Below are 17243 nucleotides of genomic sequence, written 5' to 3'. Positions count from 1 at the left end.
AGGATGAAACATGATTTGAATCCAGTCTTTACTAGGGTAATTGTTACATATAACATCATTACCGGTTGTGCAAACGTGACTAAATCTGAGAAAAAGACTCTTACAATATCTTTGAGCAAAATTTCTGGGCTTTAAATTAGTATCAATAACAAAGCACAAAGATTATTATATAATAAATAAAAGGCGAACAAGCAAACTCTTATAAAATTAACGTCCGAAATGACTGGCGACCAGCCAAAAACGCCATAAAGGGCGCTAAATGGGGTCCGTGTTATCCCTTGCTGTTTATCACAGCTCCAGATAACTCATTTTTATTATAGAAACAACCCACGATCAATTTTCACGTTCGTGTAGTTAATTCTATGCAAATCATCGCACATTACGAAATCTTTCGGTCATTTCGAAATTTCACTAAAAACGTTTTAAGACTTCTCAAGTTTTTGTTAATACTTGGCCACGACTTGGCAAGTTGTAAGACTTAAATAAAACGTGATTAATACTGATTAGTCTACCCAAAACATCTACTCCACTAGAGAAGTACTTTAGACTTTAAACTTGCTCTGGGTTCTGCTGCTGCTGCTGCTCTCTCTCTCTCTCTCTCCCTCTCTCTCTCTCTCCCTCTCTTTCTCTCTCTACCCTTATTTAAACTGAATGACAGATTTGCATTTAATTATAAAAAAAATTGCAAATTTTGTAAAATAATGCATTATTTTTACAAATATTTGCAAGCAAATGTGGATATTTTTGTCTCTAATTGTCAGCAGTTGGCCTTGTAGGGTTGTTTGAGCACACATAACGTTTATAAGGTGTACTTTATACATTTTTCTATTGAATCATGCAATCTGAGAGAGATGGTTAGGAAATTAACCCACGTTGCTCATTTACTAAGAGCTCGACCGGAACGAACTCGGTTGATTAGTTGCACAGTTTTGCACACTTAACATTATTTTTGCAAAATTTTGCAAATTTGACCTTGCGTAGGGATAATTATTAAATTGCAAAATGTTTGCAAATTTGGCATTAGTTTTGAACTAGGGTATCTCTCTCCCCTTATACTGATACATTTGCACATTCCGTGCAACGATTTTATTCTGCTTAGTCCACCTGATCTGTTTTACCTGTGACATCGGTAGCGCTCGAAGTTCAAATGTGACTGAGGATTAAATTTAGATCATAACAGCTGAAATTTTTATTTTTATTTTCATTTGTTGAACGTAAATTTTGTTGATCGTATATCCCGATCGATATATTCAATGCAGAGAATCATGAGTGGTGTCATTAGCAAACACTTTGATCGTAGAACTGGAAATTAAATTTTAAAATGCCTTTTATTCGAAATAAGATCAAGATTTGAAAATTTTATGTACATTTTCTATTTGGATTTGATTTTTTTCGTGTTTATCGGCACTTTGTTCAATTTTCCACCGATATATAAGATTCACCCAGCGCATTCTGCATCGCCAATTTTTAGCGTGTTTGATTGCGTTGCCTCTGTCCTGCTCCACTTCCGTCTTTATCGCTTCGCTGTCTATCATCCCATCTGTCTTTTGAAATGAGGTCTGTCCACTGAACCTTTTCTTGGTGAAAACTTTTGTCGTACAAATTTTCCAAGTGAAAAGTTTTTGTATCCGGTTCTGTACTAACATTACAAAGGTGAGTATTGGGCGTTCTTTCATAATGCGCCTCAAATCGCATTATTTTAACTGATTCTTGGTTCCAGACTCTGAGTTGATAGTTGATTGAGATCAATGAACTTTTTAGCTTGAATCCTTCGTAGTTTCCTCTATACAGAATAGACGTTTATTAAAAGTTTGATTGGCGCAGGGATTATTATTATATAATAATGGTCACACAGAATTTAATGACTTGCTTGATACTTTTGCTTTGTCCAGAAGATTGGAATCCAGTACATTAAAAATGGGCCACCAAAATTTCTGCACTGCAAGTTGCTGTCTTTGATAGAATGTCGTAGGGCATACATGGCCACCATTCGTGGATGGCCGTATCTGTAAAACCCCAACTTCATGGGTAAATGCTATATATTGCGTCAATCTACGCATCTTTGTTCACGTGGGTAATGACAATGTGGTTGTCGACACAAACACAACAGGAGTTGATGAGCAAATCAATCAGAACTTTGAAGTTGGGGGTTGATTTGATTGCAACGCTCCTCGTTCCCGTTAGCACGCAATCCCTCGCCTCCTTTAGCACCGGGTCTTCTGTTGCAAGCCTGCTAACAACCCTTTCATGATGTTTTGCAATAGTGTGAAGTCGAAGTCAGCGTTCGCGCAGAGTTCAAAGTATGTATTGACATGAATTGATATGTTTATGAATTATCTGTTTTGGGTGTTCCATGAATTTGATTGATTTGGGTCTAATTTGTTTCATCACTGGATATCTCTTGAGACGGTGGTATTTGTTTCGCAATCTAGGCATTTCTAAAACGCTAACGATTGGTGGTTGTTTTTTGCGAAATTAATGGAAAGACGAGCAGTATGCACTCTGCTGATCAAATTGACGGAATGATTGTTCTTATAATTTTTGGTATTATTTGAATGCTTTTTTAATCCATGAAAGGAATTTAATAAAAATGTATTCGCGCCGTTTTCTGCTCCCGCGTCGGGACTTTTGTATGCATCATTCTGCAAGTGATTGATGTATTTGTCGTAGAAAGATGCCAGTGAATTTAGTGCGAAACCGCTTGGGCAAACATTGTTTTAATTGGAAGGTTTTTTTAATTGTCGCTTTTTCTGAATATTTATTAAAGCAATAACTTGATCAGGTACTAATAAGTTTTTAGCCGAAAATTATCATATTTTACCCCTCCAGCCGTCAAAAGTGGGTCAAATATTTCTGCATAATTGGCCCATTGCACAGGGTTGAGTGGCTTACTTGTAGGAACTTGCAAGTTTCGTGCAAAAGATGCTTAAAATGTAAGAACTTGCAAGTCGAATGTCTAACTTGTAAGTATGTTGTGAGTTTGTTCCAGTCGAGCTCAATATTGCTCTCATTGCTTAATTAAATATAAGATTCTTTCATTTAGCGTAGAAAGCGCATGAGAGAGTTAGTTTCTCAGTTTGGATAATAAAATATAATGCAATCTAAATCGACACAAAAGTTACTTTAGTTTTTATCAACTAGAGAGATTATTGTTTCGTTGTTTTAAAAATAAATAGATTTTAACTAGCTTCTTCTCGATTGCCTTTTAAATAATATTTTACCCTTTTTGAATTGGTTAAAGTTTCAACTGCATATGGCAGCATTTTTTCAAATAAAAATTTTGACCTTCATTTTTATGCAATTGTTTTTTTTATGATTTCAGTTCACGTTTTTCCAGAATCGATATTTTTGTCTTAAACATCTGTTTACATTGATATGTTGCAAGGTTTTTTTCTTTGCTACAATATCTGCAGTAAGTTTGTCTTGTAAGAACTTATATGCCAAAAATTTATATAGGAAAATTTATAATTGATATGTTTAAGGCAAAAATTTAACTTGTAAGAACACTGTGAGTCGGATGGTTAACGTAGCTTTGTAAGACGAATGGGTAACTTGTAAGAACTTGTAACTCGAAAAAGTAACTTGTATGAACTTTTAAGTAGGGTGACTAACTTGTAAAAAGTTGCAAATTTTTGGAAGAAAAACTTGCAAAACGATGCATCGCCCTGTAAGAATTTGCAAGAAACTTGCAAAAGTTCTTACAATTTAACCATTTGAAATGGACCCGGGGTATCATACACAATTAGTTTGTATGAGAATTTTTTTGATTCGTGGCGCAAGTCACGCTAATTTATGAATAGTCAGTTGAATTTGATTTGCTGGGAAAATCAATATTTTACATTGAATGTTTGATTTGATCGGCTCTTGGCCAGATAAGAGACAACAACAGATGATGATTTTAATTCAACTCAAAAGTAGAAGAGAAAGCTATAGAATGTATAACCCAATTTTTGGAAGATTATAACTCAGATCAGACACGGTGTGAATAACAGATGAACAAAAGATTTGTTTATACTCTAGAGTGAACAGATCAAAACTAAAAATATGAACAGGATTGAATGGAAATCGACGAGCAACTTAAAGTTGAAATGAACAAATTTTAGCAATAGAGGTCAATTTAACTATGAACTATGAATCCAGGTGAAATAACTCTGAAAAAGGTACTGATAGCATATGCTGATTTTGAACAGATAACGTGATTTAAACTGTGGTCACGTGGATAAATTATAGTCAGTTTGTCTGTCAAATTTTGTTTCTTTGAGTCTATATTTATATGTCTACATTTATTGTGTCCTAATTCTAAGCATGAGGAGCGAGCAGCCAAAAGAGTTATTGTCACATTTAGAAACGGTACTATATAATTAGGTTTACAGATGTGCATGATTTTCTGTAACCATTAAGTTGTCTGCAGGTAATTTCATCGTATTTCAGTTATTGGAGAATTGTTTTATTGGACACTTTTTGTCATGTGAGTCTGTAAATTAGGCTAACTAGACTACTAGTTTTGTGACACTAGTCATTACTGATCTTACTAGGACTTCGGCCTCGTTTTATTCCAATAACTCCAAAAATACGTCAAGGTTTTTTTCTTTGCTACAATATCTGCAGTAAGTTTGTCTTGTAAGAACTTATATGCCAAAAATTTATATAGGAAAATTTATAATTGATATGTTTAAGGCAAAAATTTAACTTGTAAGAACACTGTGAGTCGGATGGTTAACGTAGCTTTGTAAGTCGAATGGGTAACTTGTAAGAACTTGTAACTCGAAAAAGTAACTTGTATGAACTTTTAAGTAGGGTGACTAACTTGTAAAAAGTTGCAAATTTTTGGAAGAAAAACTTGCAAAACGATGCATCGCCTTGTAAGAATTTGCAAGAAACTTGCAAAAGTTCTTACAATTTAACCATTCGAAATGGACCCGGGGTATCATACACAATTAGTTTGTATGAGAATTTTTTTTGATTCGTGGCGCAAGTCACGCTAATTTATGAATAGTCAGTTGAATTTGATTTGCTGGGAAAATCAATACTTTATATTGAATGTTTGATTTGATCGGCTCTTGGCCAGATAAGAGACAACAACAGATGATGATTTTAATTCAACTCAAAAGTAGAAGAGAAAGCTATAGAATGTATAACCCAATTTTTGGAAGATTATAACTCAGATCAGACACGGTGTGAATAACAGATGAACAAAAGATTTGTTTATACTCTAGAGTGAACAGATCAAAACTAAAAATATGAACAGGATTGAATGGAAATCGACGAGCAACTTAAAGTTGAAATGAACAAATTTTAGCAATAGAGGTCAATTTAACTATGAACTATGAATCCAGGTGAAATAACTCTGAAAAAGGTACTGATAGCATATGCTGATTTTGAACAGATAACGTGATTTAAACTGTGGTCACGTGGATAAATTATAGTCAGTTTGTCTGTCAAATTTTGTTTCTTTGAGTCTATATTTATATGTCTACATTTATTGTGTCCTAATTCTACGCATGAGGAGCGAGCAGCCAAAAGAGTTGTTGTCACATTTAGAAACGGTACTATATAATTAGGTTTACAGATGTGCATGATTTTCTGTAACCATTAAGTTGTCTGCAGGTAATTTCATCGTATTTCAGTTATTGGAGAATTGTTTTATTGGACACTTTTTGTCATGTGAGTCTGTAAATTAGGCTAACTAGACTACTAGTTTTGTGACACTAGTCATTACTGATCTTACTAGGAGTTCGGCCTCGTTTTATTCCAATAACTCCAAAAATACGTCAATAATCAGTCTATAATATATACATAGTTTATCAGATTTAGCATGTAAGTTACCAACAATTCGGTTAAAATCGTGAGTTTACGATATTTGAAACATGTACTAGATTTATTTATATAAAGAGAGATAGGCTGAGTTAGAACATGGTGGGCATCTTTAAACTTGGAACAATCTGGGAATTCTGTTGCTTCAAGTGGAAAACTTATAGGTAAAAAAAGCCAGCATAGCAACCATTATGGTCAAGTGGACACAAAAAAACGCCCGATCCATCACAAGGGCAAACTTCTTCCATATATGCTGCTCATTGCCGGTATGTTCCTCTTGACTTTTATCCTTCGCCCCAAATCTTGATTTAATGCGCTCTGCGTCATCACTCCCATGGTCCTCAGCAATGACATCAACTTTTCCCGAATCTCCAACAATGCAATCGAGAGAACTGAGTTTGTCGCAGTTATCAACGATTCCCTCATATTTTAAATCATTTGGCTCTCTCCGTGGCACATGCGATGAGTCGTTAGTCTGTACTGTTAGTGTCCCGAAATTGTTGGTTAATTTTGTAGACATTATTTTTTGCACAACCCACGGAATTTTCACGTTGTCATTGAAATGAATTTTCACCACTGAAAAATTTTTCCATAAGAAAAGGATAGTTTTTTTTGGTTGTGAATTGCAGTGCTAGGAGTTATTACTGAAACAGTTTCTGACTAGAAATAAATATGTATATATATATATATATATATATATATATATATATATTGAAATTTTTAATGACAATACCTAATGAAAAAATGCTACAAACACATAACCCTCCTTTTGAATAAAATTTTCTAATGAAAATGTATGTGTATTTATATTTTAAAAGATTTTATATTTATTATTCATTATTCATATCATTCATTTTGTAACATCAAACAGAGGAATCAATTTTTCAGGTAAAAGCAAATCATAGTATATTTTCTTAGAAACTTTTTAAAGTTGCGAAGTCTCAATAAAAAACAAATCCTTTGCTTCATTGAGTACCCAATTGTAACCCAAACGCATTGAAGTTGACTAAAAGGGCAGGAACCGAAATGAACAATAAGATTGCAGAATAATGTTTTTTTTTTAATTTCACAAAAGTATGTGCTATCAAACCTTCAGTTCTATTAATTTAGTAATAATAACTTTATTACAAACAACACTAATTAAACAACTGAACATGGAAAAATATTCTGAACGTCAAAAAACTTAAAGAATTAGGCAAAATTTTTTCATATGTTATTAATTTTTTTTCCACTGAAACAACCTGAAAATGATATTATCAAAATCAAAAGTCCAAAAAAACCAATAAAAACTGATTTCATGCCAGAAAAATTACAACAGACACTAAGAACATAAAAATGATTACATAAAGCGCTAAAAAGCATCTAAAACTGAGAAAGCAGAAACGTAGATCAGAAACGCATTTAAAAATCTAATTATGTTTGAGATGGTCAAAAACTCCAAGGCATAGAATCACTTGTCAATATAGTCTCGAAAAACCAGCTTTGCCGCAAAGCGAAAAAAGTCTACAAAACTGCTGCGAAAAAAGAACGCACGTGATCAAAAGCGGCACGTGCTAGCTTAGCAAACTTCCTCTCGCATCTCTTCTTCTAGGTCTCTCTCAAGATCTTGACAAAACAAAAAATGCACTTTTTTAGGCCTTCACTCCAATCACTCGTCAGGCCTAAGCAAAAAGTTAGCAAGTGTGGCATTAACTATTATATCCTGTTTCAAATGCACCCGAAGGAATTAACGATAAAAGCGTAACTGGATGAATTTTGAGAACGACTCCAAGTGGAAAGTTCAACAACCAGACTTCCAAAGAATCCCCCTCATTAAGTTAACTTTTTATTATTTTGAAACAATAACAGGACTTGGATTGAAATTCGGACAACTATCTGGCGAGAGAAACTAATAAGACTTCTGATAAAAAGTTCTTCGTAAGTTGCAATTACAAAACATTTATTAAAAAAACACAATGTGATGCGGTTGATTTACGTTCAATTAGTGACAGTCAATTGACAGAAAGGACAAAAAAGTTTTTATACAAAACCGAGCAAATGGAAAGAAAAGGCAGGACAAAGTCAAGGAGTAAAACTCTGGACAGAACTCTTAGCCAAAACTATCCACAAAGTGATAAAATGCATTTTCCCACTCATTATATTTGGTAAATAATATGTTTTTTTTTGGTCGAGCGTTTGCCCATATAACATCAGAGAGAATTATATTATAGATTAAAGAAACACGAGAAACAAAAAAAGTCGGAAAGAAGAAAACACAGAAAGTTATATTTTTACAGTGAAAAGCATCCTGCCCCGCCTTCCCGTGTACCTATCAGAAGCCGTATGTGTAAAGATAAAGTCATTTAAAGATTACATAAGATAAACTAAATCGGGAGGAACAAAATCAGTAGAATTAGGGAAAGAAGTTTAAAAACAGGCGAAAATATGACAAAATTCGTTAGATTTTTTTCAATTTTTCTTTAGAGAAACAAATCAAAGGAAGTATCCGTTAAATTGAAAAGCTGCCAATAAAACATAAACAATTAGTTTGAACCACAAACTCTCCAAAAGCTATTAGATTCTTTGAAAATGAATGCAAACACTTTTAAAACGGGTCCATATGGCAAAATTGGTAGACTAGCGCAAAATTGGATCTAAAACTATCTGCTTAGAATGTTTAAAAGGGCTTCCAATTGCGCAATCACCGGATCAAAAACTCGAGAGATATAATTTTTACTGCAAAAACTAGAGGGTAAACTATAAAACTGTTTTGAAAAGGCCGCACGCGATTACAAGTTTCGCACGCTTTTTTATTACGAACAGAAAAGCACTCTCTTTTCTCTCTGCTCATGAAGTTGCTTCAGCAATTTGTTCTGAAACCTTTGTTTTCACGCATTTTTCTTCCTGTTCTAATTATACTCCACAAAATTACCGATCAAATTAAAGATCCAGGAGGTTGGTGGCAGAGCAAATCATCGATGAATCAGTCTAGAGACATTTTGTTTTTTGGGACGGCCATTACTCTGTTGATGTCCAGATTTACACTGGCTAGTCTTGACTTTTGTGTAAAATTTTTTGCATGAAATATAATTTGTTCATCTTAACTCCCGCCAGCAATGTTTGCTTTTTATGCGACCCGAACTCCCGCGTGAGTACTTGTAACATTTAATATGCGTAGCAATGCGTACCCACTAAGCTAAATAGGCTTTGTGGTAAATGCCTACAAATTAGCATATGTATGAATAGTGTGTACACTACTATAGTAGTTGCCAGTTATAAGACAAACTTATGACATTGGTGTGCTCAGGCTTGATTTTGGGGTATTAGTAATACTGTAAAGGATAAGTTTAGTCTGCGCGAACTCAATGACCTCAATATAATCAAAATGGAGACAAACTGCACATAAAGAAAATAAAAAAAATTCTGGAGATGCAATGTTTCAGATTTGAAGTAAGATTTTACTCTTGAAATGTGATGGTTCAGCTCTGAAAAGCTCTGAGACTCAACTCCGGGATGCACCTTAGAGTCGTAAAAAATCAGAATGTCATTTATCACTTACCGGAGATGGCGAAAATACACATGAGCATCATTTGACCAGAAACAGCACAGGCGAAATAGACGACAATCGGAATGTGAAGAGAACTTGTGGGAAATATTGCCAGCATCGTTCCGAAATTCACCACTTCCGCCAGAAGCAGAGTAACTGCAAAACTCACTTTCTCGCCAGATTCAGGGGGAAGCAAGTACGTGAATATTGACAGAAAGTAGAGGAGAAGGTTTGGATATATAAGGAAAACTCCGAAGAAGAGGGAACGCCTTCTTAGTGGAACGTCAACTCTGATCATGCTCATATTTCCAGCTGAAGGATGGTTCCAGTCCTCTATCTCTCGCATGTAGACTTTGTCTGATATTGCCCACTGCTCGTGTGGTACATAGTAGGACAACTTCAGGGGGGCAGACTGATTGATCACTGGACCCAGATATTGATCATTGATACCTGCGCACCCAACATTTCATTCAGATGGAACATATCCAGTTTCAAAGGGCGAGAAATTTGGCTGAAGTATAAAATGCGTTCACAATATTAAATACTTTTAACAACGAGAATGGAAGCAACAATTATTGATGGAATGAAAAATTGTTGACGGCGGCCACAAAGCAAAGTTGGCTATAGGTAGCTTATCGGGCATATTTCAGTAATTATGATTTTCTTAATTTTATTTCTTTTTGTAACCTAGAACAAACAAGGAGGCTTGGTGATGTGCGTTCGTATATAATGCTGTTCTAGTCCCGCTTATCAGCAAGTTTGGCTTATTGTCTGACAAATGAGAATGAGATAGAAAACTTTCAAAAAATCTCACATTTTAATCAAAAATAATAAGTGTGTGACTTAAAAAATTTTTTTCAACTCAAATAACATAGTAAAGTAAATAATGCCACATTAGTGGGCCGATGAGACCAGCCATTAATAAAATTACGAGACCAGACAAATAAAAAATCAAGAAACAAACATTTACATCAAAAACTCGAATTCTATTTTTCTGAAAAACCTGCATAATAAAGAAATCAAAATAGTGTCAGATAAAACCTAAGATAAACAAAGTAGTTTGTTTTTCACCAAAAAAACATAGGACCGGTCTTTGGTGTGACTCGGTAACAAGTAGCCAAAAAGAACAATAACGACAAAAGTAAATAAATACGCTAATGTATTCTTGAAAACAAATGATTCAAATAAACTTGATTCAAATAATGATAACCATTAAACATCAATTGAAATCTCCAAATAAGTTTTTGTTCATCTCTGCCGCAAAATGAATACTTTAAGATCTGTCATTATCCAGAATATGTCATATGTCAGAGTAAAAAAAAAACAAATGAAGTTAAAACCGTTAAAACCATAATCTATTCTGTAACAAATAAGTTAGAATACACTGCGCATTCTTTGAAAACCAATGATTAGATATGAACGACCTCTGAAAAACGAGACTAGGAAACAAATATAAAAAGACTAGAAAACAAATAACTTCAAAGAGATAAACACATTAGATAGCAACAAAAATCAATTGATATGTTCTTTTTATTTCTCAAAAGAAAGCCGTTGAGATGTGTCTTTTCTCAGATTATGTCATGGTTCTACAAAAAACGCAAACAAAAAAAAATTAAATATTCGATAAAAGTTTTTGCAAAAACTGGTATTGAAGCCGTTAAAACAATAAGCAACGGACTAAAAACCATAGATGCGTTCAATTGTGCCTACTTCCAATACCAGTAATTTGATATGCAATCTGTTCGATGCCAAAGCAGTTAAAACGATAATCTATTCACTAAGAAACTGATAGCTGACAAGTTAATAATGTGACAAGAGAAGAAAAATAAACTCAATGATGGGAAAAGTGCGAAAAATTTATTTTGAAAACTCGTAGTATCGAGGCAGAAAACCATTACTTGAAACGTAAAGCCGCCTTAAACAATAACTTTTTTCAAATGAGACTTGATGTTGCCTGTTTTTGCTGACCTTAAGTGACAAGTTGGCAAAAAAGTGGAAAAAGTTGCAAAGCTCAATAATCCATTGTTTTTCTGAAATATGTAATTTTAAAAGTGAAAATGACCAAATGCTTTCGACTGAAAAACTAGATAGTTTTCTCTGTAACTCACTGGGAAACCAGTTGAATCTGTGATTAGTGCTCCTTGATTTGATTTGTTCTTTTCAGTAATTAAAATAAGAATAAGCAAAAAATGCAAAAGCGATTTTAAAAGATCGACTGATTGCAATCTGATTTGCTTTGGAATTTTCTTTTGGAAACAACGATTAGACCAAAACCAGCCTTTATATTGCGTTTTGTCTATTAGGAACACGAAACTGTTCCAAATATATTGGATATGTATGATTTAACAAATTTAACAATTTTTTATAATAATATGAAAAATAAATTATGCGTTTTGCATAATCATCGAGATAAATTAGCAAAAAAGCCGGCAATTTTAATTTGGGAAAGCTCTCAAAGTCTCCAGGAGTAAAATAGCTATCTTTGGAGATAACGAAGATTGTGTCACAGTTTTTAGGAGTGTTAGTCTGGGAAATTGAAACGAAGTGGACTAAGGAGGCTTATTTCGTTTTAATTTTGATGAAAAAAAACTGATTTTCAATAAATTTAGCACAAATATTAGCCAAAAACTGAAACGAACAGTTCAAAAACACTCTTCTGTTTGTAGAGGTAAAACCAGCTTTACTTTTCTTACCAACCAATTTTAACATATTGCTTTAAACAAATTGGCAAAAATTGCGTAAAACTATGTGAACAATAAGAACGAAAATCAGTCAAATGTTCACAAAACTTTGAACTTCGTTAACTCTGAGAAAAACAAGAAAAAAGTCTTTATAGCTATAATTTCTCTGCTGGACGGGTTTTCTAATGTACCACTCACAACCTTCGACAATAAACATATCGATCGGCCTAAATTGACTGAACAAAAAAAAACACGATTGAGCATATAGTTCCTCCGCACTAAAGTGTCTCAGTATAGTTGTAAAATATATTTTCGGGAACTCAAATTTTCTTCGCCTCTTATTTTCCTTGAAAATTTAGCTTATGGTTCAATTTAGTTGTCTTTAAATTATTAACCTATCTTTCAAGTATTGTTACATATATGAAAGATAATATGGGCAAATAATTGTTTTAATAATATTTTTTTTCGTCCTGTTGTAGATATTAATACCTTAAAAGGAAAATAGCAGATCGGGGAAAGTGGGTTGTGCGATCTTGGATTTTTTTGCATTGCATTGATCATTTGATGAAGTCAGCTGAATCTTTTTCATTGATGAATGATTGCAATTTCAAAAAAGAAAAAGCTCATTGATTGCTCAAAAAGATAATAGAAATCAGATCCAATCAATTGTTTGGGTACTTTTCTCCGCAACTAAATCAGGTTGAACAATTGACTCAAAGCGCGGCTATCAATCAAAACTTCCGGGTCGTGGCCGAACAGTTAACTTGCAAGAACTTGATAGTTTCTGGCAGAAACTTACCAGGCGATTCCTCGTATTGAAAGTTTTTCTTCTAAAAACTTGCAAGTTCTTACAGTTAATCATTCGACTTAAAAGTCTTTTACAAGTTAACCATTCTAATTCAAAAGCTCTTGAAAGCTAATTATTCAATTCGTAGGGTTCTTATAAGTTAAACATTTGACTTTCAAAATTTCGTACATAATTTCTTTGAATATAATTGTTACTAGATAACTTTTCTCCCTATATTGTAGCAAAAACGAAGACATGATTGTAAACAGATGCTTCAAAAATATAGAGCCTGGAAACGTTTGAATTGAAATTAAAAAAAATAAAAACTGGTAAAAATTCAAGGGTTATTTTTTTGAGAAAATTCAGACATTTGAATTTGAAACTTCAACCAAAGACAAAAAGGGTATAAAATTTAAAAAACGCTTTTAAAAAGCAACCAATTGAATTGGAAAAGGACCTCTTGAGTTGATGAAGTTGAGAAGTAAACATTTTATCAAATTAGGTTGCTTTGTAATATGTTATCCAAATTGAGCAACTAACTCTCATGCGCTTTTTACGGTAAACCACTGAGTGTTAAATTAAATTAACCAATACGGGGCGAGCTTGCAATTCAGCCAATAACTTGCAAGTTAGCCATTCGACTTGCAAGTTCTTACAAGTTTACCATCTTTTGCAAGAAACTTGCATGTTATTACACGTTAACCATTCGTTCTCGACTCGGGTTTGCAATCCTAAAGGGTTTGCTCGTATTCTGGGCGGAACTCTAGTTAATCGGTGTTAATCGGTATATTCTATCCGTATGATACCAGCAAATAATAGGCACTGGGTCTTTACCTAGTCATATATTTCAGACGTGATGCTACTTTTTTCTTCATGCTATTTTTTTCTGAATTCAATCCTGGCAATCTCAAAAGTTGATCGGATTTTAAACTGGACTTAATGAAACGTTGTGTAGAATAACAGACTATGATTCAAAGCTGAAACAGGAAGAATATCTGGATATACTATGCTTAATGAGTATTGTAATACACTGTATTGTCAATCCGGGTTGCCAATTAAAAGGATGACAGCTAAATTTAGTGGCATTTCACTTCTTCGGCATATTCACTTGAATCCAATCAGCTTTTGGGAGAAGCGAATTTAACACGAAGCAACTTTATTAAGATACAGTTTTAGAAAAAAAAATCTGGAAAGCTTTTATTAAGGTTGACTAACTTAGGTTGTACTGGTTCCTGTCCCATGCCCAAGGTGACATTTTGATATCACAAATTTGTGAGTCGAAAGGGAAGAATCCTACGTGGAAGACACAAGACAACTTCACAGTCATGATTGAGGTCCACGCAATCACTTTCCCATCTTCAAATACCATCTGTCTCCTTGACAGACTCTCTATGATATCTATTACGTTCACTGGCACTGAAATTAATGATATCGATTGATGATCTAGTATGCTTTATTGTATATTTCTTACTGTTCCAATGCTATTCGTTTTCTCAACTAATTAGTTTCCTCATATCTATTTCTACACGGAAATCAAAAACGCAACAAAGGACAACGGATAATCGAAATTGAGGGTAAAGTTTTGTTTAAATTTTGCCAAATAATTTCAAGGGAAAATGGTCAAAGCCTCTACGTTTTTTGACCGGCTTTTTGATTGTTTTGTGACATAGGAAATGACATTTCTAACAGGTATTTTAATTAGACGACCATATTTGAGCGTTTTTTATTTACGAAATAAATGCCAAAAATGTATGACGTCTTAAGTTACCCATATTAAAAGACTGCATTGGAGTATTCTTGGTTTTATATGAATACGATAGTTCTCTATTTTTGAAAAAAAAAACAATAGTAAAAGTGTTATAAGTTTTGTATGAAAACCAGCTTTTTTCATAAATAAGGTAGCCACAAAACGTTTGGCCTTCCAGACTTTATTCAAATAGGGGATCTGACTATTAGCTTGATCAATTGTACCAACTCCTTTACCCGATTAAAAAAAACCTGTTTTTGAAAACAATTTTTTGCTTATGAGCATCGAAAATAAAAAAAAAACAGTTTTTCCTATTCCTAAGTGAACTTATCAAGCGTTGAATTTTGGGTTTGATTCATTAGTGATTTCGAGCGGGAATCGTGACTTGTGTTGATTGAATCATAAAACTGGTCAAAGGTGTTCCAAAAATGGTGGTATCTTGTAAAAAAAAGGAAGTATTATCGTAAAAAACGATAAAAACAATCAATTCTTAAAATTATCAATCGAAAATCGAAAACAAATTAAAAAATTACCCGGAGGTGGGTGTCAGAGCAAATCAGCGCTGAATCAGTATAAAGACTTTCTGTTTTTTTTAGGATGGCAAGTACTTTGATCATGTCGCAATTTACATTGGCCAGTCTGATTTTTGAATAAAATTAACGTCATGAAAAATAATTTGTTCAGCTTAACTCCCGCCAACAAGGTTTGCTTTATATTCGATTCGAACTTCCCGCGGATGCTTGTGACATTCAATTTGCGTAGCAATCAGCTTAAATATAAATAGTGTGTATACTACTATAGAAATTACCAATTATAAGCTACAAAACTGTGGCTTTATTTTGATCAGACTTAATTTTGGGATATGAGTAGTTTTCAGACTATGCAGGATAATTTTAGCCGGGGCGATCTCTATGACCTCAATATAATCATACTGAAGAAACACTGCCCATAAAGAAACTTAAATATTCTTAAAATACAATGTTTCAGAGCTGAATTAGGTTTTTATTCTTGAAATGTGCTGTTTCAGCGCTGAAAATCTCAAGTCCGGGTATGTCTTCAAAATTACCGGTCCAAACGGATTAAAGAGGGTCATTTGCAACATTATTTTGACCGTTTCCGCCTATTGTCAACCGGGGAAGCGTTGAATTTTGCAGATTCTGAACTAGCCACCGGTTTCTACAAGATAACTACTTTTGAAGACATTTGAAGAAGGTCTTTTAGAGTAATAATCTTGAGAGATTGTCATTTTTTTGGCAGGATTAGAAATAAATCTGCTAAATTTTGTCCACCGGATAATCATCTGTTTTGGATTATGAACGATTTAGGAGAAAAGTTTCTAAAACTTCTAAGTTCTAAAAGGATAATCACCTGGTTTGGATTATGAACGATTTAGGAGAAAAGTTTCTAAAACTTCTAAGTTCTAAAAGTTCTAAGTTTTTATTTGAAAAAATCAGAGAGGGTCTGATTTATTTCATCAACGGTTGTTTGTAGAAAATAAGAAACTAGCCAGAACTGACAGAGTAGGAAAATTGAAGCCAGATCAAGTACTTAATTTGATTTGGCTATGTAATTATGCGCAGGGAGAATGTGTGGTTAATTTTTTTAAGGAGTATGTCTTTACCCCGAAATCATCACCTGCTCTGCTTCTGCTTTTCTCTTCTTAAGTTAGTTTTGCTATGCTTGTGCTTGAAACATAGCAACCCCCTCCCTCCTAATTAGATCAAAGCCATATCAAAGTAACTGACTGATCCGGCTTCAAAATTTGGTCACATACAGTTTTGGCTAGTTTCTTCAATTCTAGAAACCACCGTTGATGAGTTCCAAATCGCGAAGCGCTTAAATTGAATTTTTATATCAACTAAATTTCTACAACAAAAATAACATTATTCAAAATCAACGAACGAATTTAATACCTAATGAATTCAGATCTTGATGGCTTTACTATTAGTATTTGACATTTCATGTCGTAAACTACTAAACAAACTTTATCGGACCAACTTTATTACTCCGAGATAATCATAGAACTGTTAAAATTTATCAAAAAATAATATAGTACAAACCTATATCCGGTACCCAAAAAGTGTCTGGCGGTAGAAAGAGTCCTCTGACGCCTCCATATTCACTTGCATTCCATTGGGCACTCGAGATGAAGTAGGTGTAAAATACCCACACTTTCACTGTCCAAGTACTGCTCTTTTCATCCACGTCAATTATTTGGAACACGTCAAGGTAGACATATACTGGGAGGTATGAACAAGAATACTAATGCATTTGTTATTTAAGTTTAATGCATACTCATTACGGACGAAGTCAATATTGATTTCTATCCAAAAATCCAAGATTTAGGACGTGAAAACTTACTTTTTTCTGTATTCCAGAAAATTATATATATATATATATATATATATATATATATATATATATATATATATATATATATATATATAAATGTTTTACTTGGTTTTTACGTCAGAAAGTTTCACAGTAGTCATGTTTGTTTGTCTCATCGGTTTTGTCAGAAATAAATGCTTGAATTCTCAGTGAAATTTATTGCTCAGCTTGTTGACAAACCTCATCTAACAATTTTGAGAGCCTTCTGTAAATATTATCAGAACAAATGTTGATCATCCACAGTCAATTCATTCAAAAATTCACGCACAGAGTTATAAATATACCAGTAAAAACTTT

General features: G+C 33.6%; 1 protein-coding gene across 2 annotated transcripts; it reads right to left on the bottom strand.

The window, feature by feature from the left end:
• Positions 1 to 1540: 1540 nt before the first annotated feature.
• On the bottom strand, positions 1541 to 16855 carry LOC142348552 (acetylcholine receptor subunit beta-type acr-3-like). 2 transcript variants are annotated; one of them, XM_075399947.1, is made up of 4 exons: positions 16616 to 16855; positions 14024 to 14224; positions 9353 to 9790; positions 1541 to 2438 (listed from the first exon to the last, which is right to left on the bottom strand). In XM_075399947.1, exons 2-4 carry the CDS (start codon positions 14175 to 14177, stop codon positions 2296 to 2298), a joined length of 735 nt encoding a protein of 244 aa, XP_075256062.1. In that variant the 5' UTR covers positions 14178 to 14224; positions 16616 to 16855; the 3' UTR covers positions 1541 to 2295. The 2 variants fall into 2 exon arrangements, with proteins under 2 accessions (XP_075256062.1, XP_075256055.1); XM_075399940.1 differs by lacking the exon at positions 1541 to 2438 and adding an exon at positions 5750 to 6390.
• Between the last annotated feature and the right edge of the window lie 388 nt (positions 16856 to 17243).

The sequence above is a fragment of the Convolutriloba macropyga genome, chromosome 1 (assembly GCF_964194025.1).
Source record: "Convolutriloba macropyga chromosome 1, txConMacr16.3, whole genome shotgun sequence".
NCBI lineage: Eukaryota > Metazoa > Xenacoelomorpha > Acoela > Convolutidae > Convolutriloba > Convolutriloba macropyga.
Note: the sequence above shows the minus strand (reverse complement) of the source record. Positions and strands in the feature narration are given on the sequence as shown.

What these genes read in the sequence shown, in the direction of transcription:
- LOC142348552 (XM_075399940.1), bottom strand. Translation starts at nt 14,177, where the DNA reads ATGGTATTTGAAGATGGGAAAGTGATTGCGTGGACCTCAATCATGACT. An exon ending in CAGGAACCAGTACAACCTAA is followed by an intron (nt 9,791 to 14,023) that starts GTTAGTCAACCT and finishes TTGGGTGCGCAG; the next exon opens with GTATCAATGATCAATATCTG. An exon ending in GTGTATTTTCGCCATCTCCG is followed by an intron (nt 6,391 to 9,352) that starts GTAAGTGATAAA and finishes AAAATTTTTCAG; the next exon opens with TGGTGAAAATTCATTTCAAT.